The sequence below is a fragment of the Oryza brachyantha genome, chromosome 5, assembly GCF_000231095.2.
Source record: "Oryza brachyantha chromosome 5, ObraRS2, whole genome shotgun sequence".
NCBI lineage: Eukaryota > Viridiplantae > Streptophyta > Magnoliopsida > Poales > Poaceae > Oryza > Oryza brachyantha.
Window position 1 is genome coordinate 3336578 of NC_023167.2, and position 26971 is coordinate 3363548.

The 26971-nt window shown below is 40.7% G+C and overlaps 4 protein-coding genes across 5 annotated transcripts; 2 read left to right on the top strand and 2 right to left on the bottom strand.

Moving 5' to 3' along the window:
• Positions 1–1750: 1750 nt before the first annotated feature.
• Positions 1751–4128, top strand: LOC102710122 (60S ribosomal protein L19-1-like). The gene is made up of 5 exons (XM_006654042.3): positions 1751–1966; positions 2918–3040; positions 3123–3436; positions 3714–3769; positions 3855–4128. The coding sequence occupies exons 1-5, from the start codon at positions 1855–1857 to the stop codon at positions 3877–3879; spliced, it is 630 nt and encodes a 209-aa protein (XP_006654105.1). The 5' UTR covers positions 1751–1854; the 3' UTR covers positions 3880–4128.
• A 5202-nt stretch (positions 4129–9330) lies between these two features.
• Positions 9331–12228, top strand: LOC102710403 (nucleolin-like). Its single transcript, XM_006654043.3, has 3 exons — positions 9331–9959; positions 11259–11511; positions 11696–12228. Exons 1-3 carry the CDS (start codon positions 9633–9635, stop codon positions 12058–12060), a joined length of 945 nt encoding a protein of 314 aa, XP_006654106.2. The 5' UTR covers positions 9331–9632; the 3' UTR covers positions 12061–12228.
• A 2933-nt stretch (positions 12229–15161) lies between these two features.
• LOC102709566 (strigolactone esterase D14-like) lies at positions 15162–15986 on the bottom strand. The gene has a single exon (XM_006654991.2). It carries the CDS (start codon positions 15984–15986, stop codon positions 15162–15164), a length of 825 nt encoding a protein of 274 aa, XP_006655054.2.
• A 6897-nt stretch (positions 15987–22883) lies between these two features.
• LOC121054396 (UDP-glycosyltransferase 75C1-like) lies at positions 22884–25244 on the bottom strand. 2 transcript variants are annotated; one of them, XM_040523822.1, is made up of 2 exons: positions 24942–25244; positions 22884–24836 (listed from the first exon to the last, which is right to left on the bottom strand). In XM_040523822.1, the coding sequence occupies exon 2, from the start codon at positions 24630–24632 to the stop codon at positions 23091–23093; it is 1542 nt and encodes a 513-aa protein (XP_040379756.1). In that variant the 5' UTR covers positions 24633–24836; positions 24942–25244; the 3' UTR covers positions 22884–23090. The 2 variants fall into 2 exon arrangements, with proteins under 2 accessions (XP_040379756.1, XP_040379757.1); XM_040523823.1 differs by having other exon boundaries at positions 22884–24567; positions 24652–25244.
• Positions 25245–26971: the final 1727 nt, after the last annotated feature.

Here is a 26971-nt window from a genome sequence, read left to right on the forward strand (position 1 = left end):
CGACTAGATCACTCGAAGATATAAGAGTAACTTAGATTCGAGCCGAACCGATATAATCACGAACAACAATGCGTGTTTTGATTGGAATATTGAACATAACAAAGGTAGTCTAGATCTAGTCGATATGATTACTAAATAATTAAGTGGAACAATCAAAGATACAAAAAATACCTTAGACTGAAACTAGTATGGTAACTAGTAGCCATACAAACAGATTAGAATATCGGAACAAACCAAAAAAGTCTTGATCTAGTTGATACGACTACCATGGTGACTGGACGAACAAACATGCCGGAGGCCAAACCTAATCGATGCAGCCCAACTGAGAGCCCACTCTGTCGAAAAAAATTATTTCTAAGGATAGTGATGCACTGAATTATATTGATCTGTTGAGATGATTCACATGGCCCCCGGGTACACATATTTATATCATTGGGTCAAAGAGTTCAACTCGAACATAAGATAAGACTTTCCTAACAAAATAAAAGGAAATAACTAATCATGCCTAATTACAAGATAGGAATGTATAGAATTGTCTTGTCGTGATCTTCTCAATTAGTTTTGAATTCAGTCCTTTCATACATAGACGGACTTATTCCCTTAACTGAATTCACCAAAGAATTATACCAAATTTGGGCATCAACAAATACCTCTTGAAGTAGCATCTCATAAATATTAGCAACCTTATCTTTTCAGTTATGATAATGTTTATAAGCCAAGATTGAATTTTCAACCTTAAATTTGAAGTTGATTTTGGATTTCTCATTGTAGTTTATTTTTCACCCTTGACTTTTAGATAGATAAAAAAAATGTATATACAAGTTTTATTCATAAATTGTTTTTTGTTTGCAAATATATAGTTTCGATTTTTCTACAAAAGAGCCAAACAATTACCCCTGGCACTATAAAGCTATCACTGCATACTCGTTTATGAAAACTACATGACTGTGCGGAGTCAAGAGTTTCAGGAAATTTCTCTCCTCATGATCTGCACTAAAACCTTCATTGAAAAACAAAGTTATTTAGAGCATCTTCAAAGATAGCTAAGTCCTAAAAATTTTATATTGGATCACTCCTAAAAATAATGGGACTAAAAATTACCTCCTACTTCAATCGGAGACCCAAAATTTAGATCCAACTAATTGGTTGCTTAGTCACATAATTAAGGTGAGACCAGGTTGTTGGATCCTTCTCTTCCTTTTCCCCTTCCGCACAAAGTACGTCGGCCACTGTTTCACCATCATATCATATTTTGAAGTGATAACATAATTTATTTGATCTTGTTCTATTATTTAGAAAAACGGAACACCAAGATAATGCCCTATCCATAAATATCATTAATTCCAGAAAAAAAAACGGCTCACTTCCCTGCGGGGTGGGTGCTATTTCGGCGAAAATGGAGGAAAATACATTAGGAATGAGCGATTAGGAATGTGGATTGATCTCCCAAATCTAATTCACTTTTGAGCTACGATTGAGACGATGTTGGAGGTCTGATTTTACAGTAAATTCAAAAAAAATTCTTTTAGAAACTTCCTTAACGGCACTGTTGGGATGCTGCAGCAGCCGGCGACCAAGTGCAAAACTTGCATGCTAACCCATCCGCGGCACGAACCACTCGCGCCGAGCCTTTCTGCGAGCTGCAGCCACTGATGGGCCCAAAACCCGGCCCACCAGAAGCCCACGACTGCCTGCCAGCTCCCGGATGAAACCCTAGCCCCTCTCAAAGTATATAAGCCGCACGCGCCGCCTCTCCCCAACCCTTGCACCCCTCGCGCCTCCACCACACACTCTATCCACACAGACACAGGCAAGGAGAGGAGGGGAAGGGGAACCTCCTCAGCGGCGGCGGCGATGGTTTCCCTCAAGCTGCAGAAGCGACTCTCCGCCAGCGTGCTCAAGTGCGGCAAGGGCAAGGTCTGGCTCGACCCCAATGAGGTCAACGAGATCTCCATGGCCAACTCCCGTGAGAACCTCTCTCCCCCCCCCCTTCCCGTATCATGCTCTAATCGATGGAAACTTTTGGTTAGATTAGAGAGACTAGTTTTAGTTTTGATATGTGCTAGGTGGTGTAATGTTTGATTTAGTCCTCGTGGGGTTGGAGCCCTTGCATGCTCTAGTTTTCTAGGGTTGTTGTGATGGATTTGCTTTTGAAGAGAAGGGAATGGTGAATGCATCGACGTAGTAGGGCTTGCTGCTTAGATCGATCAAAGTTGTCTTAATCTGCGGCTTTGTTCGGGGGATGTGTCTAGTCTCTTCTATTACAAGATACCGTCTTGCGCATTAGATATCCATGTGCATTTGTGTTTCTGTAGAATATTGTCTCAGTTGGACAGTTGGGTCACATATGTCAGTTAGGATGCAGGTTGTATGCAATTCATGCCCAAACTGTTTTTTTTCCATTAAAGCAGTTCTTTGTCAGTTTAGCAATTGCAGAACTGTCTTCTAAGCTAATTATTTCCTTGAATTTCTAAGCTAATTATTTCCTTGTAGTTTTGAATCACCGTCTGTAGAAATGCAAGGTGTGCTGTTTTAGTGTATGAATTATTTCCTTGTAGTTTTGAATCACCGTCTGAGGCGAGGCGTGCTGTTTGAGTGTATTAATCATGGTGTAGTTTACCTGCAAGCTTTTGTATCTTAATTGTACGATGTACTGCTACCATTTTTTTTCTCAAAATTTGGGTAACGTATGGACTTGTTTGGAGTAGCCAAAGACTCATTTCCTGCTGGAACCAAGAAATGATCCCATCAGTCTAGCTGTTATTTACCATTATTTTGAAAAGAAGTATCGATGTTCTTGATGCTAAGTTTTGTTTCCTTGTGGTTTATATCTGTTCTGTGCTGGTGTTATACGCTTATTGTTGAGACATGCCTGAAGTGCTGGGAAAACTATCTAATGTTCTCTTGGTGCTTGCAGGTCAGAACATCCGTAAGTTGGTGAAGGATGGCTTCATCATCAAGAAGCCCCAGAAGATTCACTCAAGGTCCCGTGCACGGAGAGCCCATGAGGCCAAGCAGAAGGGTCGCCACTCTGGCTATGGTGCGTTGTGCTCAACTAAGTTTATTGGCATTTTAGTGGAATTATGTTAGTCTGTGTATCACTGAAAATGCCATGTTTGCAGGTAAGCGCAGGGGTACAAGGGAGGCCAGGCTCCCCACCAAGATCCTGTGGATGAGGAGGATGCGTGTGCTCAGGCGTTTGCTTCGCAAGTACCGTGAGGCAAAGAAGATTGACAAGCACATGTATCACGACATGTACATGAAGGTTAAGGGTAACATGTTCAAGAACAAGCGTGTCCTTATGGAAAGTATCCACAAGTCTAAGGCCGAGAAGGCAAGAGAGAAGACTCTGTCTGACCAGTTTGAGGCTAAGCGTGCCAAGAGCAAGGCAAGCCGCGAGAGGAAGATTGCCAGGAGGGAGGAGAGGTTGGCTCAGGTGAGTTGTCTATGGTTGCGTATTTTTTCCTGATGGAATGGTTAGTAATTCCACTTCATGACTGAAATATATCTTACTGACAAGTATATTACTAGTCAAGCAATATTGTGCGTATGATACTGACACATCATTCAGTCTTACATATGTGGTTTGGTTCAAAGATCATGAAAAATGTATATGCTGTAAAGTTGACTGGTTTGGTTCTCAAGTGGAAGTGTTGGCAAGCTTGAGCGCTAGGTTCTGACCATGTGGTGTAATTATTTGTGTATGCAAACAGGGCCCAAGAGAGCCGGCAGCTCCAGCAGCACAAGCAGCTCCTGCTCAAACTGCGGTGTAAGTGAAATGAAACCTTTCATTCGCTATCATATATGCTTGATTTCAAAAAGTTTTATCAACTATAGCTTTCGTAATAATGCAGGGCACCAAAGAAGGCGAAGAAGTGAACATCTCGCGTGACGTGCGCCTTGCTTAGTATTTGAAGGTGCTAGCAGAATTTTGAAATACAAATCGTTTGGCTTAGTATTTAAGTATCTTCCAAGTCCGGTACCTTGAACAATACGTTGTGCTCCTGGATGTAGTAGATGCTTATGCAAAGATGTTATTTTTAAAAGTTGACGGTGATGTCTTTAGCCTTTTAATTTGTTTGCTTCGAAATACTTCGTGCCTGGGATGATAAATTGGCACCTTGTTCATCTGGTAGTGTTTCAGATACCGAGAAATTGCATTGGTATTGAGTCCGGCCAGAAAAGTCCTGGTTGGTCCATTTCATCAGAAATGGAATTCAGGGGAGGGTAGCAGAACTGAAGAGGAAGAGAGTTAGTTCACACTATTACTGAAACTATGATTGCCAGTGTTTGCAAAGCCAGCGGGTCCTACCACCTGAAATCCGTGATTAGGCTAGTCACAATGCATGCATGTTTAATGGGATGCTATACAGGATCATAAATGGGGTTTCATGAGACGTGAGAAATTTAATCCCTATGAAACTTATCTGGCTTGTTATTTAGTAACTATACACTTCTGGCTAAGGCTTAAAAGATTTGTTTCACGATTTTTTACATAACTATAAAACTATACATAGCTTAATGTCTTATTTAGATATTCAAAATTTGATGTGTTTTTCGAAAAAAAATTTGTTAACTAATCAGGGCCTATGTCTTCAGTCTGACTCCATCAATAGGGCAGTAGGTTTAGCACTGGGATAGACTCAGGAGGCTGACATGGCTCCTAAGTCAAGAAACTATGTCCCTTTTTTGTCTGGCTCCTTCATTAGTAGGGTAGTAAGAGCCAACTATACAAAAAAAAATTTCGGTGAAAAAACCTTAAAATTAACTTTAAAATTAAAATTAAGGTTAAAAAAAATCAAATCTTAACTTATACGTAGAAACAAAAGAAAAAAATAAGGGTGAAATAATAGTAGCCTTCTTCCGCATGACTTTGATGTCTAGATTGAGGAGTTTCCCTCTTTTTCTATATACCTATAACAGAAAAGTTTAGAGGTTCGAACGAAAAATTCGTGGCTAGATAGCTCGATCACGCTCAGCTAACTCATTTTAATTTCTAACGAGTCAAACCATGTTTTAGCTCGTTTTTTATAACAACTGGGTCGTGAGCTAAACAAGCCACATCAAAGTAATTCTAGATTACTTTATGCTTTGGTGCTTATAATTTAAGCAATCTTGATCATAAAATTATGGAGGCATTAAATTAAATTTAGATAGTGTTTTCATATTTGAATTAAATTTTGATTATGTTTTTTATTTTTAATTTTTATGGTCATTGCAAATTTACAGTGCAAAGAATCCATATAAGGGCTTATTCGTTTTAAAATATAGGAAAAACGTAGGAATAGAAAAAATGCAGTAATATCATGGGTTTGCATATACAAAACAGAGGATAAAAAAACAGAGGAATGTGATGGTATGAAGCATTCGGAACACAGAAATATAAACCACAAGAATTAGCATGCATCCTATGTCAACCAAAACAAATAAAGTAGGAATGGATGTTTTAATCTTTTGAAATTCCTACGTTTTCATAGGATTTGTACAGTATTCCTTTGAAATTTCTGCATACCATTCCTATGAAACGAATGCATGAACGGTTCTAAATAGTTAATTCTACAAATATTTTGTGAAAATCCTTTGAAACTAATGAGGTCTAAATGTTTTGGCTCACGAGCCTACCAAGCTGGCTCTAGCTCGTTAACCAAACGAGCTGAGCTGGCTCGGCGTGTGGCCCTAGTCCTTATAAAGCTCGTAGTAAGGCTCGAGGCCCCACGCTCCCAGGAAAGGTCCGTCGCTGACAGTAAAACTCACCGTTTCATGCTCTTCAATTCACAAAACATAGGTGCAAAAGTCTTTGAACAGACAGAATAACAGTTCTACCCTTTTGTTTCAAAGAACAGTGGAAAACCTGCAATGCTGTTGGGAAAACATCAAATTTTGACACCTGTGTTGGTCAGATTGTAGCAGCCGTTGCAACTGTTTGATCTCAATTTAGTTGCCTCCGTTGATTAGGGAGATCATCGCCCCTTTGTTTTCCCTTCTAATTATGCTCATAAGCTAAATTTTGAAATTTTTACCTTTAAACTTGATGTTGATTTAGGATTTTTTTTGTAATATATTTTTCAACGTTGGCTTTTATTTTCTCTCTTTCATATTATAAGACTTTCTCACACATATAGAGAGACAAACACAGAAAGTCTTATAATATGTATCAGAGGGAGCAGATTGCTAACCACACGTATACAATAGTTTATGAAGTATTTTTTTACAAATATAACGTTTGACTTTTTTAAAAAAACCAAACAATCACATCTTTTATTTGTGTAGAAATCAGACATATTCATCTTGCTTTTTCTTTCATGTTGACAATATTACTTGGTAGGAGCGATTATGACACGCAGATGGATGGCAACATATTGGGTAAGGCCTTATTTAGTTTTTAAATTTTTTTTCCTAAAAACATCATATTGAATCTTTGGACATCTAAATAGAGCATTAAACATAGATAAAATGAAAAACTAATTACACAGTTATAGGAGAAATCGTGGGACGAATTTTTTGAGTCTAATTAATCTATGATTAGCCATAAGTGTTACAGTAACCAACATGCGCTGATGGCATATTACTTAGGCTCATAAGGTTCGTCTCGTGGTTTCTAGGCGAGCAGTGAAATTTGTTTTTTTCATTCGTGTCCAAAAATCCTTTTCGACATCTGGTCAAACGTCTGATGTGACACCCAAAATTTTTCATTTTCCCCGCTAAACACCCAAAACGTTTTTTTAATTCTGTAAGTAAGCAGCCTAATTTCTGATAGCTACTGATAGGTCGAGCACTGATGTTCCAACTTGGATTTTGGAACTGGCCTGGCCATGTCCGTTTCAAGGAATCTTGCGTGTGTCGGTAGAAATGCTAAGTCGTAAAGTCGCTGAGGTTTTCCTTTTTCCACTTGCAGTATAATCCATTTCGTTTTGCAAACTAATTAGCACCCTCATCTTTTCGTTTTTATTTATATTTATATACCAAAATTTATATTTTTAACCTTAAATTTGAAGTTGATTTATAGTTTTTCATCTAATTTTATTTTTCAGCCTTAACTTTATATAACTAAGAATATATTAAAAAAATTTATTTCTAAATTATTTATAGTTTACAAACTTAACGTTTGGCACCCCTAGCCTTGCGTTGGTGGATACAACCATCCTTGATAGCGTAGGCATGGACGCACGGTGTTGCTTGCAAGGAAACGGAAGTGCAATACACAGTCCACTTGTGTGGTGGATATATCAGTGAAATATGAATATATAATCCTTAGCTGGGCGCACATCCTCCTCTGCAGTACTGCACCCAGTGCACCCAGTACTACAGACTAATAGGTGGGCCTCACAGGCCATAGGGCCCACATATTTGTTTACAGTATTGCAGGTGTGTTACTGCAGACAATATCAATTCTCCTTGGCCGTGTACTGCTCCAACAGGCCTAAACTTCAAGCCATCCATTTTCTTAGATTTGTATTCCCTCCACGTCTTTTACATGACACTGTTGACTATTATGCTTATGTTTAATTTATTGTGTTATTCAAAAATATTATGTAGTTATTAATTATTTATTATAATTTGATTTTTTATTACAGAAACTTTAAATATGACTTATATAATTTTGCATATTCAAATATTTTTTTAAATAAGACGAGCAGTCAAACGCAGCCCTAAAATTAAATGATGTCATATAAAAAATACGAAGGGAGTAATTCAGAGTACTTTTATACTATGTTAATCTTTGGTGATATATGCGGCAATAAATTAATGGTCAAAGTATAATAATTTTAGGTTGGAGGCCTTAAAAAAATCAAACACACACAAGGCCTGAAAATGTGTAAGCTTTGTTTTTATATTTGCAAAGGAACGGTTCAGTACGGCAGTACCGGTTTAATTAAGAAAATAGCGTAGAACCGGAGAGCTGAGCATTGCTGATGCAAAACGTTTATGAAGAAATCATATTGTTGGAACCGTGACACAAATTGTGCACGGGAAAAAAAATCCAAAATGAGGGAGGATGACAACTCGGATGCTTCTGGACTCAAGTTTGTTTCTAACAAGTGAGATGCTAAACAGTAAACCTCCACACTTTTAGAACACTTGTCAATGATGATTATCATCGTTTTAACTTTGGCAACCAAGTATTCTTACGTGGTTTAATTACGAGAGTGAATTACGTTATATTCGCACTTGATGCCACAGTGTTTTTTGAATTGAGATGCTACAGTATGTGATTAAAAAAATCAAAACTGAAAGATAAATTTGCCGGAGCACATCCTGCCATCTGCGCCTGTGCTTTGCCTTTATATGTTCACCTGCAGCCGCAATAACATTAGGACGTCGTTTATATGTTTTTAAAAGAGAAAACAAGAACATGTTTTATTTTAATATGATGTGAAATTCACGTGCAATTCAGATTTCGGACATACCCCAACACTACCACCATCACCACTAAGAAAATTGAAAGGCTCTTATTAGCCTTCAATGTGTACTGTTTAAAATTATCTAATAGAAAAATAAAGGGAATAAAACACAAATAACTTGGTTGGAAATGCTGTAACAAGGTGTGCCTCCATCATGCTTCGTTATCAAAACACAACCCATGCTATTTAGTTTATTTATAATGTTGATAATAATTTATTATTATTAGTTATAAGTTTTTCGATTCTTCCCAAGTACTCTATGTTGCTCACACTTTACTATTCTCAACTCAACGCATAATTTATTTTTAAAATTTATTTTAATTTACACAATTATAATTAGCTTGACCCAGTGCAGCGAACAACATTTTTTCTACTAATCTAAAAATTAGATAAAATCTAGACTGGTTAGAGAGCTGAAAACCTTTGTTGTTACACCATCACTACCAAGTTAGCTATTATATCAGCAAAATATATGTGAATGCTACAGCTGCTCTTCCTACTTGCATATCTCTCCAGATAAACTTTCTAAGCATGACATTCTTTTTTACAATTAAAAATAATTATACTTAACTTCTCTATTTTTAATAACTTTTCATAACGCATATGTATTTAAGCTATTTTGTTTTTTAAAAAACTCCTTAACATTATAGATATGAGCTTTTGCAAACTTGTCACTGATTTTTTCTAAATCGTAAAGATACCACTAGGATGACACTTCCAATGATATTTTTGTATTTTCTAGCGACAGTTTTATGGACAAATTTGTAATTGTCCCTGTAGTTAAGAGATGGGCCCAGGTCTAAGCGGTTTTGGGATGAGGCGGGCATCCTTTTAACAGTTGCCAAAGCAGGCCAATATTCAGAACACGTGTCCGTTTGCAACTCACTTTTGTTGATGCCATCAGGTTCAGAATCAGAATCAGAGTAGACTTCAGATAAGCCAAGGAGAGGCTTTGGGAAAGAAAGCCTCTCTACTCCGTCTCCGACTTCTGTACGCCGTGCCGTCGCCGTCGAGCACCACGCCTCCTCCTCCTCTTCTTCTCCTCGGCTAGCAAGTCGAAACCGAGAGGAACACGAATCCGCAGCAGCAAAAACCCCCTCTTTTTCTTATTTATTTAGTACTGGTTGCCCTTCGCGTTCTCGGTGGCAAAAGAACGCGGATTTTCGCAGCAAGATCGGATTTTTGTTGGAGTTCTGGTTGCGGGGTGGTTGCGGGGAGGGAGGGAGGGAGATGGCGGGGGGAGGGAGCAGGAGGAGGGGCGCCGCTAAGGCGGAGGAGGTGAGGATCGGCACCGCCAACGTGTTCGCCGCGCTCGAGACGCTCAAGAGGAAGAAGAAGCCGGCGGCGGCGGCGGGGAAGAAGCAGGAGAAGGAGCGAAAGCCGGAGGTGTTCTGGGCGCCCGCGCCGCTCACCTCCAAGTCCTGGGCCGACGTCGAGGACGACGACGACGACGACTACTTCGCCACCACCGCGCCGCCGCGCCCCGTCTGGGGAACCCGCCACGACGCCGCCGCCGCCGCCCACGACGACGACGACGACAACGCTGCCCTTGAACAGGTCCTCGTCGCTTCCTCACTTGCCTCCCCTTCTATAACCTATTGCTATCCAATCCACTTGCGTATACTATGCGTTGCCTCAATAATCAGAATGTCAACTCAGACACCATAAAGATCTTTTTTATGCCTATCGATCCATGTGATTTATGCGTGCTTATTGGCCACTCATATGAAATTCTACCTGAAACGATGTTTCGTACTCTTGTTATTGCTTAGTATTACCTATGAATTCTACTTGGAGCGATGTTTCGTTCACATGGGTTCTTTGAGAGCACATGAAGAGTTGCTTGTAAGTATGCTGTCCGGGTGGGTATAATCATGGATAAGGTTCACCGTGCGCTTAGCGTGCTAGCTTGGCGCCAAATTGATTATTCCCCTTTTTCGGTTACTTGAATGTTGTGAGGATGCATTACAGATTTATACGGTTTTGATTTATTAGGTTGTCTGAATGATACGTGTACAGCATGATCACGCAAGCTATTTTGAAGCTATATTGAATAAATAAGTTATAAATTTTCACTATGTTTGGAGGATTGGGTAGGGCACCAGCAGTGTTCTTGATCAGTCGAGTATATGTTGCTGGCAGATTGGGATTCTGGCATTACTAGTGTCTTTCCGTATCTGATATATCCTGCTGTTAATACGCACTTTTAGGCACTTCAAATTGTTGGTTGTCAAGAAGCATTTGGACATATTTTATTCAATTATTCTTGGACTCCATCTCCTTTTTCTAGATCCGTATCCTTGTCAGTTTAGTCACTCCATAAAATCCAGTTAGTTTACTTCCTGCCATTTATCAGAAGAAAACAAGGTGATAAAAGGCAGTACCCATTATTGCTATCAGACAGCATTGCTCATGTGCAACATCAGACATCGTGTGCACTGTTGGGAATGGCATCTTGTATCAGTGTTTGAGTCTGAATTTTTCTACATGATCAAAATCTTTTTTTGTATGCAATGTTACGAGATGTTAAGAGGCCTTATAAAAGTCATTAGGAGACACCATAGGTCATGCCTATGTGAACATATGGTGTTGAAAGTTTATTATTGTGGATTTATGAGCCATGGCTATTTTTTGCCATAGTGCCTTGTCCTGGTCTGATTATCCTGTTTTTACCTGACATTCCTTTTCACATCAGCTTTCGTAGCCCTTCTGTGTTGTGAGATCCATGAAAAATTGAGTAGTACAAAGACAGTACTTTCTCTAATGAAAATGGCAGCTCATTCTAAGTATAGTAAACCATCCTTGATGTCTTTGTATTATGTAGTTTTAAGTGTTGACTCCCTCCATGCACTGCAGGAAATTGAGAGTGAAGATGATGAGGTTGATGATGATGCTGAGGATGAACATGAACATGAAAATGAAGCAGAGGACGCTGCCTCTTCTGAATCTGCAACAAATAAAGCTGCAGCTCCTGCACCGCCTAAAGATACTGAAAGACAACTCTCCAAGAAGGAGTTAAAGAAAAAAGAACTGGAAGAGCTCGATGCTGTTTTGGCTGAGCTAGGACTTTCTGGGGAGTCAAACAATGCTGCTCAAAATGAAACAAACGGTAAGTTATACATGTTTTGTTCTCTTTCATGGAATTATTCTGAAAGCAACATTCTTTGAAAACCAAACTAATCTCCTTTGGTATTGGCAATTGGTGCATTTCTTCAGTTTTTTATGACCCACCTTTTGCTGGGTTGAACACTTAATATTGAAAACTTGTGCACCTTTTTGTACTTATCTTTCAGGCAAGAAAGGTGCAGACCAAGGTGCCGATGGAGAGAAAAGAGATGATGCACCTGCCCCCTCGGAGAGCAAGACATCGAAGAAGAAGAAAGCTAAGAAAGACAAGTCTGCAAAGGAAGCCAAAGAACCACAGCAACTTAATGGTGGGCTAGAAGATGCTGCTGGTGCTAAGCCTGATGAACAGGCAGCTTCGGTCGATGTCAAGGAGCGGATAAAGAAGGTAGCGCCAACGAGGAAAAAGAAGTCAAGCAAAGAGATGGACGCAGCAGCAAAGATTGCCGCATCTGAGGCCGCAGCGAGGAACGCAAAGCTTGCAGCAGCGAAGAAGAAAGAGAAGAGCCATTACAACCAGCAACCTGTGCGGTGAATTGCAGCCCAGATTTTGGATGTGGAGAACTCCTGATACAATATTTGTTCTCGTTTCGGACTCACAATAGTACTATGTAGTGAAGTGAGCTCTAGACTGTTCATCACAGGAAACCTTTTGAATCTTGGTTACATGCAAAATACATTACATTTCGTGCGTGGTTTCTTTCGTTGGGTTTGCAAAATGTTGCACACTGTCGGTGTCATTTTGGGCTCCATCGTTTTGCAGTTGCAACTGTTTATAAGCCAAAATTTGAATTTTAGAACTTAATTTAAAACTTGATTTTGTGGTTTTTTCATCACGTTTTCTTTTATAAATTTCGTTTTTAAGTCGCTATGAACACGTATATAAAAATTTTATCTATAAATTATTTTTTGTTTGTAAAAAAGTGTTTTCGCTTATTCCTCCAAAAAATAAACCGATGGGAGCCTTTGTTGCTGTGAATGTACAGGGGTGTTCGGATGTTTGGTTGGAAGAAACTCCACCTGAACACACATCTTATAAAAACAAAATCCACCTGAATACTTTTGTTGCAGGCTGGTCCATTCTCTTGGGTGCAGAGTGTGTGGATCAGGAATTCAAGATGATCTGTTTGCCTACTCCTACTTGCCTATAAGGTGAACACTAGGCAGATCTCATATGGGCTAGTAGGTGAGATTGCCTATAGTACTATATTTGGTTGGGTGGAACAGTCACGAGCAACTCTTGACTGGAACATAAATAGTGGAGGACAAAATGATTTCTCCTCTATTTTTTCATTTGCGTAGAAACATGTATACCCTCTGTGTAGACAATTAAGTAGGTCTTGTTTAGTTTCCAAAAATTTTCGAGTTCACCCATCGGAGCGAATTTTTGGACATATGTATAACACATTAAATATAGTTTAAAAAATAACTAATTGTATAGTTCCTAAGAAATTTGCGAGACGAATCTTTTGAATCTAATTAGCCTATCATTAGCCATAACTATTACAGTAACGTACATATGCTAATGACAGATTAATTATGCTTAAAAAATTCATTTCATGATTCTCTGACATCATATGTAATTAGTTTTTTAATTAGTGACCTAAATAGTCTTTCGACGTCTTGGAAAAAAAAATTTCTACTGGACGAATAGAGTTTGCTAGAACGAAGGAACAAGCAATGATTTGGCTGCGAGGATGCAATTGATTTTTGTTCACGGTTAATTTTACCCTCCCAATAAAGGTTCATTAGATACCAAAATTTACGCATAAAATTTTAGTATCTTAATTTTACGAGCATTTTTTTCATCCTTAAGGAGATCTTACGAGGTATCACTGTTTTATATGTATTAGATTTTACATATAAAACAGTTGTACCTTCTAATACTTTCTCAAGGATAATAAAATTACTCTAATTTTACACTAAATATAGTATCTCCATATACTTTATTAGTAAAATTGTTCTTTGTTAACATCTCAACCATTAGTACATTATTGTATGGTGATAACTCACATGAACTTTCGCCTAAAAAAACTCACGTGAACTCAAATTATTTGGGAAGAAGACGAAAATTTTATGATCATGTCTATATTTATTAATTAATCAATATATTTGGTCTGTATATATGTCTAAATCAATAACATACATATGAATCTAGATAATACTAAAAAATATTATATCGTGTAACAGAGTAATCAAAATCTGAACCGTTGAAAGGGCATCCCTCTACCCAAATACACACATCATGGGTTGTATTGTTTTAGCCTAGACTATTTCTCGACTATTGCTTGCACATTCCTCTATATCTATTAAATGGTGTATGTTTTTTAAAAGTTTATATATCAAAGTTTACCGTCTCATATTTATAGAGTATACATGTAGTTAATTTCATCGTTTATACTATTAAATTGATTTCAAATAATCAAATAATATTTTATCTTTCATTAAAAAAATATCCATCGGCCTTCTTTCTGTTGTAATACTGGAGGCGGAGCCACCACTAGAAACATATATGCTATGCTAGCCTTCATCTTCATCCCTGTCTCCGAGGGCTGTCATCAACAGAGAAACACACAATCACTGCCCGTTGGCTCCTAACCACTAGCTTAGACACTCTCATCTACACTACTGTTTTCAGCTCATTGGTGAGTCTACACCGCCATTAGATTATCCCCAACAGTTCATCTGTCCCATCCTTCATCCTAGAAATAGAGGATGAAGAGTAAAAGTTGAGCTCCAGCAGAACATCTATCTCATCATCTATTATTGGATGTCATCCATATTAGAAGAGAGAAACTCTATATTTAATGTTCTCTCTTCAATCCTTCAAATAGATATAGAGGATGTCATACATAGATGATCTGTTGGAGTACAAAGGATATGAAGGATGAAAGTGTTTTTGATGATCATCCAAATAAAGATATGGATGACCAAATTTAGATGAGCTGTTGGCTCATCTATCCTATCCTCTATCCAGAAAATAGAGGATGAAGACTACAAATGGCCATCCTATCATCTATTTTTAGATGTCATCCATCCTCCAAAGAGATATAGAGGATAGCATATATAGATGATCTAGTGGAGTAGAAAAAGATATAAAAGATACACCTAATTTAGATGATCATATAGATGACTAAATTTAGATGATCTGTTGGGATGCTCTTAGCCACTATAAAATTATTGATGAAGAAAGCACAAGCCAACACATGTTAGCAGCTCCCCAAGTAACACGTCAGTGCTTATATGGATATGTGTCTATGTGTCTATGAGAATAAGTATGTTTGTGTAAAATAAGCGCCTATATTTTACTGTGCAGAAAAACACAGTAAATCCAAGTGACATGTGAATATTAGAAATCTGACATTATTGATATTAGAAATTTAGAATGCTTAATTACTGCTCAGATTTCACCTCTAACACTGACGTTAGAAGCATCAAGCTGGCACCCCGATGGACGACGATTAATTAGTCTGATTAACTAAATATTACAGAAAAAGCAAGGAGAGAACTCAAACACAAATACAAATTATTATTATTATTATTATTATTATTATTATTATTATTATTATTATTATCATCATCATCATCATCATCATCATCATCATCATCATCAACTAAGTACGGTGACTGGATCGATCAGTGGTCGAGCACGACGGCCTCCACCACCCGGACGAACTCCATGGGCGCCGTGAGCTGCGGGAAGTGGCCGGACGACTCCATCACCACCACCGTCGGCGCCGCCCCGCCGCCGCCGCCGCCGGCCATGGCGCGCTGCATGTACAGCGCGACGGGGAGCGGCGCGACGGCGTCGCGCGCGCAGTGCACGATGGTGCATGGCGCCGCGACGTCCCCGAGCACGCCGCGGACGTCGCAGGTGAGCACGGCGCGCATGACGCGGAGCGCGGCGGCCGGGCGCATCCGGCCCAGCTGCCTGGCGAACGTGGCGACGGCCGCCGGGTGGGCGTCCGGCCCGACGACGGCCTCGGCGAACAGCGGCGCCCACCCCGCGAAGTCCGCCTCGATGGCGGCGAGCGTGGCGTCCACCTCGGCGCGCTCGAAGCCGCCCACGTAGCCGCCGTCGTCGTCGTCGTTGATGTACCTAGGAGACGCTCCGACGAGCACGAGGCGGCTGAACAGCTCCGGCCGCGCCACCGACGCAATGCAGCCGATCATGCCGGCCATGGAGTGGCCCACGAACGCCACCTCCCTCAGCTCCAGCTCGTCCATCATCGCCACCAGCTCATCGGCGAAGCCGAAGTACGAGCAGATCGTTCCCTCGTCGACGTCGGCGTCGTCGTCCACGACGACGTCGCCGGAGAAGCTCCAGTCGAAGACCACGACCCGGAACGTCTTCGCCAACGCCGGGGCGACGTCGTCCCAGATGTGATTGCTGCCGCCGTAGCCGTGCGCCAGCACCACCGTCGTCGCCTCGCCGCCGGCGCCCAACACCTTGACGTTCATCCTAGCTGGCTAGTAGTAAGCTAACTGCTGCTCCAATCAAGCTGGCTTCTAGTATACTAGCTTACTACAAACAACTAACACTGGCCTCAATTTATATGCAATGATAATTCATCTAGCTAGGTGTTCTTTTGTTGTTAAAGCATAAAAAATGAAACATTACCTAATTTTTGTGATAACTGTTTAGGGTCCATTCGGCGCGGTTGGTTTGTTATTGGCACAGAAAACAATAACAGATTAGTATACCATTAATTACTTATTAACTATAAAAAATTAGAAAAATAGATTAATCTGAATTTTTAAAGCAACTTTCTTGTATAATTGTTTTGTAAAAAAAATACCGTTTAGTAGTTTAAGAACTGTGGGCACAGAAAAAGAGAGAATATGGGTTAGCAGCATGCTTTGCCGAACGCGGCTTTAGTGGTATAAACGACATAATTAACTGTTACAATGTTTAAAATAGAGATTTTAGAAAGGTGAGATTATAAACTTTTTTAGCAGATCAGAAAATGTCTCAAAAAACCAAGGAAAAAAAACTAAAAATACTATACTGAAAAAGCGCAACCCGTAGTAGATTATAATCTGTGAATTATCGTGAACCAGCTTAATCTAACAGAAGAAGGCAACCAGCAGTTAATTATAATCTATGGATTATCGTCATGAACACGTTTCCCAACTGCCTAGAAAACTTTCTTTAAATTTCTAAATTATGATATTGTCTTAAACAATCTTATCAGTTTTTGACCGTTTAATTCAATAGTTGGTGGCCACAAATTATGGTTATGACACAATTCCATCCATATAATCTACCCAATCTGCCGAGAGAACGAACGGAACATACCCTTTCCAATTCTTAATCTAAGTCATCTTAAATTCATACATAAATAAAATAACTCAATGATTATGTCCATTTTATTTATCTATCATTACTTCTCAATTACACAATAAACACATTTGTAGCCACGCAACCACACACGCATACTATACCACCCGTGTATCCCGCTAGGTAATATTTATTTAAGAAAAGATAAAATAGAGTACGCCAAAGTTCTAAAACAACCTACATTTAAGCAGGACCAAAACAACTTACATTTTCAAATCAAATCAAAGAGAGTAGATAAGATCAAAATGGACATTAGGGAGAGCAATGATATGGGATTGTGAATTATGTATTCTGAAGATGTGTATAGCTGCATGAGCCATTGGGGTGGCAACAAAGATATCACAAGAGAAGGTTTTGCATGTCTCAACAATTGCTTACATGGGTAGTCTTGTGTGCATCGACAACGACAACAAGGGAGCAAAAAGGTGTCACTTGGCTTCTTTCGTGCTTATTATGCTTAAATGATGATTAATTATGGAGAGATTCTCATCAACTCCAAGGTTGTGGCTCCTGATGGTCCGGTTTTGTCGCAGTTTGCCATGAGTTAATTTAAGCAAGGGGGCCTTGTTTTTCTATTTTGTTTATGTATGACACAGGTGTTGTTAACTTTACAATATAGAGTTGCGCCCGTATCTTTTCGGTTATGATTATATTTATAAAGTAAATTTTGAATTTTTTAACCTTAAATTTAAAGTTGATTTGGGTTTTTTTTACCATACTTTATTTTCCAGCCTTTGCTTTTATATCGCTAAGAATACATATATATAAAAATTTTATTCCATGTTATTTTTTTGTTAGTAAATATATAGCCGAACAATTAGCCCTAAATATGACACCAATGATAGACGCAACGACATCGTCAACCTAGACAACGGAAGCCTTTATGGTGACTATTTATAATATTACCATTAACGGAATTTTTTGACGGTGAAAGCCCAGCAGAACCTTCTACCGGTAAGGAGGATAGATATAAACAAGTTCTATATATTATGTTAATATAATCAATTATACGTTACCTCTCGTGTTTACTAGGTTCACTACATGCCCCATACGCTTAATTTCATGTTGCAATATTTTGGATAAGAGAAATTAAATTCAAATGCCATTCAGGAATTAAATATAGCTATAATATTCACTTATAAATTTCATCTTTCTCCTGTGCCATTAAAAAATTACCTAGCTTTGTATCCACAAACTTTGGAGTAAGTACCGAAGATGACTACACATAACACATGGCCAACAAAGCCCAGTCGATTAGTAAATCAATCATGAATCTTGCTCATATATAAGCTGAATTTTAAGTTGAGAAATATAAGACAAAAAATAGATAGCTTTTTTAATGTGTTTTTTTTAAAAGCTAAACATTGATGAATCGCAGCTGCACGTCAAGGCCAGGTATCTTCTTTATATACGCTACCCAACAAGTCGTTCTCATGGTTGCTACTTTTCTGGGAACAACTTGTCCTTAATTGTAAGCAAATACTTTGCGATGCGTAATGACAGATCTATGACAATTAATTAAATTGATTTAGATGAGCGGCTAATTAATGATTGACGATCTAATGTCCTAATCAACGAACATTTCAACCTGTGCGCGCACTACATAATCAGGAATATACTACCTCCATATTTTTTTAATGACCTCGTTGACTTCTAGATCCACGTTTAATCTTTCATCTTATTAAAAAATATATAATTAGTTATTTTGTTATAATATGATTTATGATTATAGGAACTTTAAATATATTTTATAATTTTACATATTTAGATATAAATTTTGAATAAGATGAACAGTCAAACGTAGATTCAAAAGTTAACTGGTTATATAAAAAAATATTAATTAAGCCGGACCAACCAACCAGACATATATATGTACTTAGCGCCAGGATTTGTGTGTAATATAATAATTGTGTTAGTGCGCAATACACTAGATTAAAAGAGTGTCAATTTATATCATTTTGTATTATATGAAAGCTTTGCATTGGACCAACCCAACGGCAGAGACAGGATTAATTAATATTAATATGGGTGTGAAACCAATGCTTATACGGACAAAGGTAATGGTTTAACTAGAGAAGCTAAAACAAAAGCACTTCCGGCTTAGGTAGGCCCAAAAGGGGTATTTGGATGCAACGAAAAATATTTAAGAGCATCTATATATAAATATAGATCGAATTATTTACACAAAAAATTGGGTATACATCTAAAAACCCTTATCTATATACTAGCTCCACCACTAGACCACCCTTAAATAAATCGTTTCATTTTAGACCAAATAATTTTACCCTTTTTTAGTTCAATCTGAAAGAGTATATCAAGACCTAGAGTAGGGTGAATAGACGATTTAAAAATTAAACCTAAAATGCGGAAGTTGAGACTTTCGGAAGTTCCGGTCAGTGGCTTCGGAACTTTCGGCCTTCGAAAGTTCCGTTGATCTTCGGGACTTTCGACAGCACTAGATCTAGAACGAGAAAGGAGTAGATCTAGCCAACCAAACCTCAAATAAGCAAACCACCTCCAAGCTTTGCACAAACAACAACTAGAGTACGCGCGGCAACCAAAAGTAATGCTTAAATAACAAGTTAGAGAGATTTCACCACAAGTGTAGACGGAGACTTTTTACCGAAGTTCCAATCCTTGAGGGGATTGTACTCTCCGTTGAGGAGCTCAAACTTGAGCCAGGTTCCACAACCCTTTCCTCAGGGTTGCACTCGTGCACTCCCCCTCACTCGAGCTATCTCTTCCCTTTCGGAGGTGAGATCTAATCTTCACAAACCTTTTCCCGGCACACCGCAAGAGCTTCGGTGGCTCGAGGAACGACGTCTAGCCGTCTAGGTGTTCTCAACCACCAGGAGTAACAAGCTAGCAAGGAGATCTTGGGATGAATCTAGTGCTCATGAAATTTCTCACGAAGTCAACACTAAGCACTCAAACCAACTCAAAACAACCAACTCTCACACCCACAAAATCCAAATCACTTAGATCCGTGGAGAGGAGGAAGTGAGAAAACAAGGCTCAAAGTGAATCTCAAGAAAAGCAAGCCAAGGGCATAGAGATGAAGATGTGAAGCGGCAACCCTAGCTTGAGGGGTTGGGGGGTATTTATACCCCCCTCTCAATTTCTGCCCGTTGGGGGCAAAAGATTCCTTCTTCGGAACTTCCGGAGGTCTCTTTCGGAACTTCCGGTCAGTTCAAAATAGCAGCCTCCAAAACTTAGAAAATTCAAAGTCAACTGCGAAAAGTCAAGTCAACGGAAGTTCCGGTCAAGACCTTCAGAACTTCCCTAAATCTTACAGAACCGATTCTGCTCCTTAGGAACTTTCGAAAGTCTCCTTCGGAACTTTCGAAGGTCTCCTTTGGAATTTCCGTGAATATTACAGAACCGATTCTAGCCCATTCGAAACTTCCGAAGGTCTCCTTCGAAACTTCCGTGAAACATACAGAACCGATTCTGACCCCTTCAGAACTTCCGAAGGTCTCCTTCAGAACTTCCGTGAAACATACAGAACCGATTCTGACCCCTTCGGAACTTCCGTGAAACATGCAGAACCGATTTTGTCCCCTTCGAAAGTTTCGACAGTACCTTCGGAACTTTCGTAAATTCCAGCACAACTTCAAAAAGATAGCAAAAGATGCACTTTAAAAAAATATTTCCGAGCACCGGATTCATTCCTAGATTTCATTTGCACACCCCTCTTTATAGTACGACATTCCTAGTTGACTCAAATTCAAAGTAAATATACATGCCAACACGAATATACCGACTTTACTTCTCTTTTCACGTGGGCAGCGCAACAACAACTTTTTCATGAGGACTATTTATACCTTCACATTCTCACACACATCATTAGTCCTCATCATTTGATTGTCATTAATCACCAAAACAAATTAGGGGATGCACTTTCACAATCTATCCAACTATAATTTCCACCATGCATATCTTCCACTCAAGCAAAGATATTTCATGTCCATATATGTACGAGTTTGCTTTTGTGTTGAGATGGTGTGCTTGAAATTATTGATGTATATTGAATATTGTTTGGGTGGTCCAAACTATAATAATTATAGAATTACCAGGTTTAAAATGAAAAAATAATTTACGGGTGATTCACAGTGAAACTCTTTTATACAAAGCGAGAACGAAAGTGTAAGTGGGATACTATGTAAACGTATGTAAAACAATCTAATGTAGATTTTAAAAGCAACTTATTTTTTAGGGTATAACTCGAGACGCACACGAACATACGCGTGCACGTCCTTACAACACACTTAGAATTTTGGGTACACATGCATGTGAGGAAAAAATTCCCGGATGAGACACGCGAGTTGCGATCCCAGGATCGAACTCGCATGGGCTGCTCGTGCACCCACGTGACTAGCCACCCAAGCTTTGGTCGGTTCTCTTAAAGGCAAGTTGTTACATTGGATTGTGGAATGAATATTGCCCCTCCATCCCAGCAAACTAAAATAGTCTAGTGCGTAATCAGTAATCAGTTGCGGATCAAGATGCTACTATAGCTTATACTAAACGTCCAATGGTACTAAAAAGATAGAGATGTTGATGAACATTTGAGGCTATTGATTTAATTCCTTGGAAAACCTTTATCATGTATGGCCATTTTTCTTAATGTCATCGACCAGTTTTAATTAAATTTTTCCGTCTTGGTCACGGACGATTCTTCTCCCAAAATTTTCTTCCCAGCACATAGTTATAGATACCTTAATGCTTGATAAAACTTTGATCAATTTCTGATGGTTGATTATCGTTTTTTTTACTACCTTCGGTCGCTAATAATTGACGCAACACAGCGTAAGTAACAACTAACTGTGCAGCGTCAAATATTAACCATCGGAGGAAATAGTATCTCCACTTATTTGTTTCATCGTTGATTATTTTCTAGATATTGTTTTTAGATTACTAAAAACATGTATATAAAAGTGTTATTTATAAATTATTTTATTATCATTAATAAGACATTTTTCTTATGCTAAAAATAAGCCAAAGGATGAGGCTGAAAATCTCTTGTATTTTAAGACCTTTTTCTTTTGGTTACAAACTATTTCTATATCCATCTCGTATATCTCTTTTTGTAATAAACGAAGTTTGATGAAATTGAACTAAATCCCATGAAAATCCGTTAAATAACTACAATTTTTTTCAGAAAAAAAATGCCCTTTGGACAAATTTCCCCACTAATCACGAGAGAAATCTGGTCCCTAGTCGGCTAGTCGCATGGCGTTTAATATGAGGATCATGTTGCTTTCAGAAGCGGTCCTAAAACTTGCTGTCCTTGTGTTCTGACGATGATGACACACCGGCATGGACTCCACAGAATATAGAGCAAATGAAACAAACATGAGTAAGAAAAGACTTTCAGCACACGGGTGAACATTTGCCCGTAGATGAAAAATTTAACCAAATACATTAATATAAGATATATCACTTTATAAACATGTAATTTTCAATTCAACTTATATAAGTTGCAACAAAAAACATTAAACTAAAACTAATATATGCACATTCAAAGTTATATCGGTTACTTTTGCTAAAATTTGTAAAAGTTGAATTTAACTTTATATGTTTATAGAGTGATATAGCTCATACTAATCTTATCGTACCAAGTTTTTTCAAATTTCATAATAAATATTTAGGTAAAATAAGAAAAATGGGTGGACGTGTGTTCTAAACAGTTTGCCGTAGTACTAGTTCAGTGTGGAATTTTTCACAATTCGTATGGTGACCAATGGTTACAGGACAAACCAATAGGCTCTGCTTCGTAAGTCTTTATCATAATCAAAGCTAACTTTAAATTATGTCTTTGAATTTAGGATTAATTTTAGAGGATTCTTATTCGTCGTTTTCATCGAACAATTTTTTCCAACAATCGCTAGCAAAAAATTTATCACTATTAAAAATCAAACTTCAAAACTCTTTTCTTTAGAACCAATCATTCCAAATACCACGAATTTTGTTTTCAGAAAAACTACCCAATGACGTCCCGTTCTAAAAAAAAATCAATTAATCTTGCTATCACGTGATACTGAATGATATCATTTGTTTCATAACTTATCATGGTCGGAGGGGATAGTCAGTCAGTTTTATTTTACTTTTTGATTCCAAAAGCATCTATTCCCAAGATACATACTCTTAATCAATTATTACAATAATATTCTCCAATAGTGTACTAATTATCTATATCCTGGTAGAAAAAAAATTAATTCCAGTTATTTGGAAATAAACTGTCCGACGAACTCGTTCAGGTTCCTCTCCGATGCCCCGCCGCCGGCAACGGCGGCGCGCGCCTCCTCCTTCCACTCCGCGGCGCGCGACGCCACGGTCTCCGACATGGCGGCATCCACGCACCTCCTCAGCTCGGCGGCCTCCAGCACGCCGTCCGCCCCGCGCCGCACGGCCGCGCGCACGCCGACCCCCATCCGCTCCACCAGCCACGCGTTGGTGCCCTGGTCGGAGTACTGCGGCGCCGCCACCACGGGGACGCCGCACGCCACGGCCTCCAGCGTCGAGTTCCACCCGCAGTGCGTCACGAAGCAGCCCACCGACGGGTGGGACAGCACGCGCGCCTGGTCGCACCACGCCACCGCCATGCCGCCGCCGCCGCCGCCGTCTGTGGCCGCCGCGGCCGCCGCGACGAGCTTCTTGATGGCCGCATTTTCCTCTTCGTCCTTGCAGTTGTCCTTCCGAAGCACCAACAGGAACGGTCTATTGGACGCCGCCATCGCGGCGGCGATCTCGGCGACCTGGTTCTTGCTCATCACCGACGAGCTCCCGAACGAGATGTACACCACCGACCTGGATGGTTTCGTCCCGAGCCATTCGAGGTAGCCCCCGCCGTCGTGGTCGAACAGGTCGTTGGGAGAGGAGACGGTCTTGGTCTCGTCGGCGTCGGCGTGCAGGAAGGAGAGCACCGGGCCGACGGCGACGACGTCGATGTGTGGCCTGAGCGAAAGGACCGCGTCGCGCTCCATGGCGTCGAAAGTGTTGGCGAGGACATAGGTCGGGGGCTCGGCGCCGCGTTCGAGCGTGTCGATGAGCGCTTCGAACTCGGAGAGCACGAAGGCGAAGGGGTCGTCGGCGGAGGTGATGGCGAGGAAGGACGGGAGGTCGCGGACGCGCAGCGGCGGGAGCCCCGGGAGGCTCACCTCGGCGAACGGGTTGCCCGACTCGACCGCCGCGACGACGGCGTCGCGCCCGCCGCGGAAGTAGTGGTAGTACGCGGCGAGCGCGGTGGTCGGCTGGATCCAGAACACGGCGACGGCCGCCACGCCGTGGTCGCGCGCGACGTCCGCCACCCACGGCAGGAGCAGCGTGTAGACGGCGCACGTGACGGGCCGCCCCACGTCGCGGAGCCGCCGGAGCACCCCGGCCACCGTGCGCGCGCCCACCGTCCTCACCTGCGCCATGTACCGCGTGTGGTCGTCCGCCGCCCGGTCGAACCCGCCGTCGTAGCCATCGGAGTACGCAACATACGCCACCCCACCACCACTCTCCACCACCTCGCCGTCCGTGTCGAACATCTTGCGGAACGCGGAGACAGGGACGCAGACGGTGACGCGCGCGCCGCCGTGGACGAGGCGGCCGGCGAGGTGGCGCGCCGGCGTGACGTGGCCCTGAGACGGGTACGTGACGATGAGGAAGTGCGCCTCCGCCGCCGCCGCCATGGTGATCACCTCGGCTCGCTCGCTGTGACGAACAGTAGTGGAGTGGAGTGAGTGGTGGCGACTCGACACGGTTCGCGGGCGCGCCATTAAAGGAGAAGAATCTCACCTCGCCTCGCTTTGCTTTACGGCTTTGCTTTTGAGCTGTTGCTGTGGCTGCCTTGCCTTATCGAAATCTTTATCCGCTTTGCTCCTGTTTGTTTAGCTGCTCTCTGATTTGATGGACTAATCAGAAATTCTATTTTTTTTCCTCTGCCATCATCTCGTCATGTCATCCGATTCAGGATCCATCAGCTGGCAGCGTGGTGATGATCACTGATCAGGACGAACAGCCTTGCATATCGTCGAAGATTTATGCTAATTTAAGCGACAATCGGCAGTTTGACCGTCATGTCGTACCCTTCATAGTAGAAGCGTTGTTGTGGTATGGATCCCCCTCCACCCATATCAATCTCCGGGTGGCAATCATGCTCTCGCCTAGCTACGAGCGGTGGCAGTGTTTCACATCATATCCTCTGTGAGGTACCATTTTGGAGGCCGCTAGTGACCTCTTGTATTAACTTCTACTCCCTTCGTCCTAAAATAAAGACCCGTTCGGCACAGCTCCAGCTCCTAACTGTAACTTAACTGGAGCCGAAGTTATGTCAAACGGCACAGATTCTAATTTCTTTGGAGCGGAGTTGGCGGAGCTGCTCCTGAAAAATGAACTACAGGGGTGGAGCTATGTTTTTGCTGCTCTACAGCTCCACTCCACGCCAAAATACCCACTGCCCTTTATTATTTTATTATAATTACTTGAATCTACCACTAATGCTTCTATATATTATTAGTAAATATTTATATTGTGTGTTAACTATATCATATAGTATTTTATAACCGTATGTTGTTGTGTTGTTGAAGTTCAAAAGAAACATAATCAATATTTAATTACATGAAAAGAAACATAATTAAATTGTGGTTAATCATGACTCCACATAATCTGCAAGGCTATTATAGTCAATCTACTTCGTATTCTATCTTTTAGGAGTTCTGGAGCAGACCAAGCTAGCCAAACAGTTTTGATCTGCTCTCCGGCTCCTACAGGAGCAGCTTTCACTAGAGTTAGAGTTTGGAGCTAGGATCTGGAGTTTAGAGCCTACCAAACGGGCCCTAAATTAATCTTTCGGTTTTCGTATGTAGCGTTTGATCATTCATCTTATTTGAACTTTTCTAAAAAGTTAAAAAAATTAGTAACATATAAAGTACTATTCAAAGTGGCGGAACTAGGATCTCTCCAAGCCTAGGGCTCAAACTGAAAGCCTAAAATTACCCATGCCATGCCCCCGCATACCAAAATACTATACAATTATGGTAAAATCAATTTAAAACTATCCATGGCACAGAAAAAATATCAATTCTAATGACATTAATTGCCGAGAAGGCTCATGGTTGTGGTTGCAGTGGGCAAAATTAAGACCAATTCATCTGACTAATTAACCAATGAATAAATCAATTTGTCTATAACAAGAAAATGAGATGAAAATAGCTTAAGAAAACACAATTAGCATACAGCTGGGAAGGCTCAAATTGAAGGTTAAAAGTATATGTTTGTGCATTTACTTAGGTTGTATTGGACTCATTTGAGGATTATGCTCGTTAGAAAGATTTAATTGATATATTTCTCTTCATCTATAATTCAAACCAACTTCTAACTAGTAATCAAATACTACAAATGGTATTGTGACTTGTGAGAAAGGGAATCAAATCAAGAAAGGGGAAAGGAAGCCCGACGGCCGGTGCCTCCACGGCTCCGCTGACCGCTCACAGCGTCGATCCCGTCGGCCGCTCACCGCCGCGCGCCCGCTAGCTTCCCTCCTGACGTCGCGCGCCCGCCAACCTCCCAACGCGCCCGCCAGCCGCCGCCTGCCTTGGCGCACCTGCCAACCTTCCGCTGCTCCCGGGCCGCGCGCCACCACGCGCTTGCCCCGTCGATCCCACCAACCGCTGCGCATCAACCCCCGCCCGTCGCTCGGAGGTCGCGCTCGCCGCCGGCTTCTCCCTGCCCCATGACCACCGCCCGAGAGAGAGAGTTGCTGAGAGGGAGAGAGAGCACTTGGGTGGAGATCTAGGGTTTTGTTATTTTGGGCTGCCGATGGGCTATTGGGCTAAGGAGAAATGTGCGGCCTGCCTGAAGTTAGGATGTAAGCCTACGAAATTGAAGATTGGGAGCCCAAATGAGTGAGACTAAATCTAAAATTTTGAGAAATATACCTGGGCTCCTCCACTGTTAACAGGCCCATGAGTGGGGCTTGGGCCCTAACTGCCCCAGGCCTAGTTCCGTCCCTGACTATCATGATTTATCATCTAATAAAAATAAAAATATTAATTGTAAATTTTTTTTAAATAAGAGAAAGAGTCAAATATTATAGATAAAAAGTAAAAATGTGTTT

What these genes read in the sequence shown, in the direction of transcription:
- LOC102710122 (XM_006654042.3), top strand. Translation starts at nt 1,855, where the DNA reads ATGGTTTCCCTCAAGCTGCAGAAGCGACTCTCCGCCAGCGTGCTCAAG. An exon ending in GGGTCGCCACTCTGGCTATG is followed by an intron (nt 3,041 to 3,122) that starts GTGCGTTGTGCT and finishes CCATGTTTGCAG; the next exon opens with GTAAGCGCAGGGGTACAAGG. An exon ending in GGGAGGAGAGGTTGGCTCAG is followed by an intron (nt 3,437 to 3,713) that starts GTGAGTTGTCTA and finishes GTATGCAAACAG; the next exon opens with GGCCCAAGAGAGCCGGCAGC.
- LOC102710403 (XM_006654043.3), top strand. Translation starts at nt 9,633, where the DNA reads ATGGCGGGGGGAGGGAGCAGGAGGAGGGGCGCCGCTAAGGCGGAGGAG. An exon ending in ACAACGCTGCCCTTGAACAG is followed by an intron (nt 9,960 to 11,258) that starts GTCCTCGTCGCT and finishes CATGCACTGCAG; the next exon opens with GAAATTGAGAGTGAAGATGA. An exon ending in TGCTCAAAATGAAACAAACG is followed by an intron (nt 11,512 to 11,695) that starts GTAAGTTATACA and finishes CTTATCTTTCAG; the next exon opens with GCAAGAAAGGTGCAGACCAA.
- LOC102709566 (XM_006654991.2), bottom strand. Translation starts at nt 15,986, where the DNA reads ATGAACGTCAAGGTGTTGGGCGCCGGCGGCGAGGCGACGACGGTGGTG.
- LOC121054396 (XM_040523822.1), bottom strand. Translation starts at nt 24,632, where the DNA reads ATGGCGCGCCCGCGAACCGTGTCGAGTCGCCACCACTCACTCCACTCC.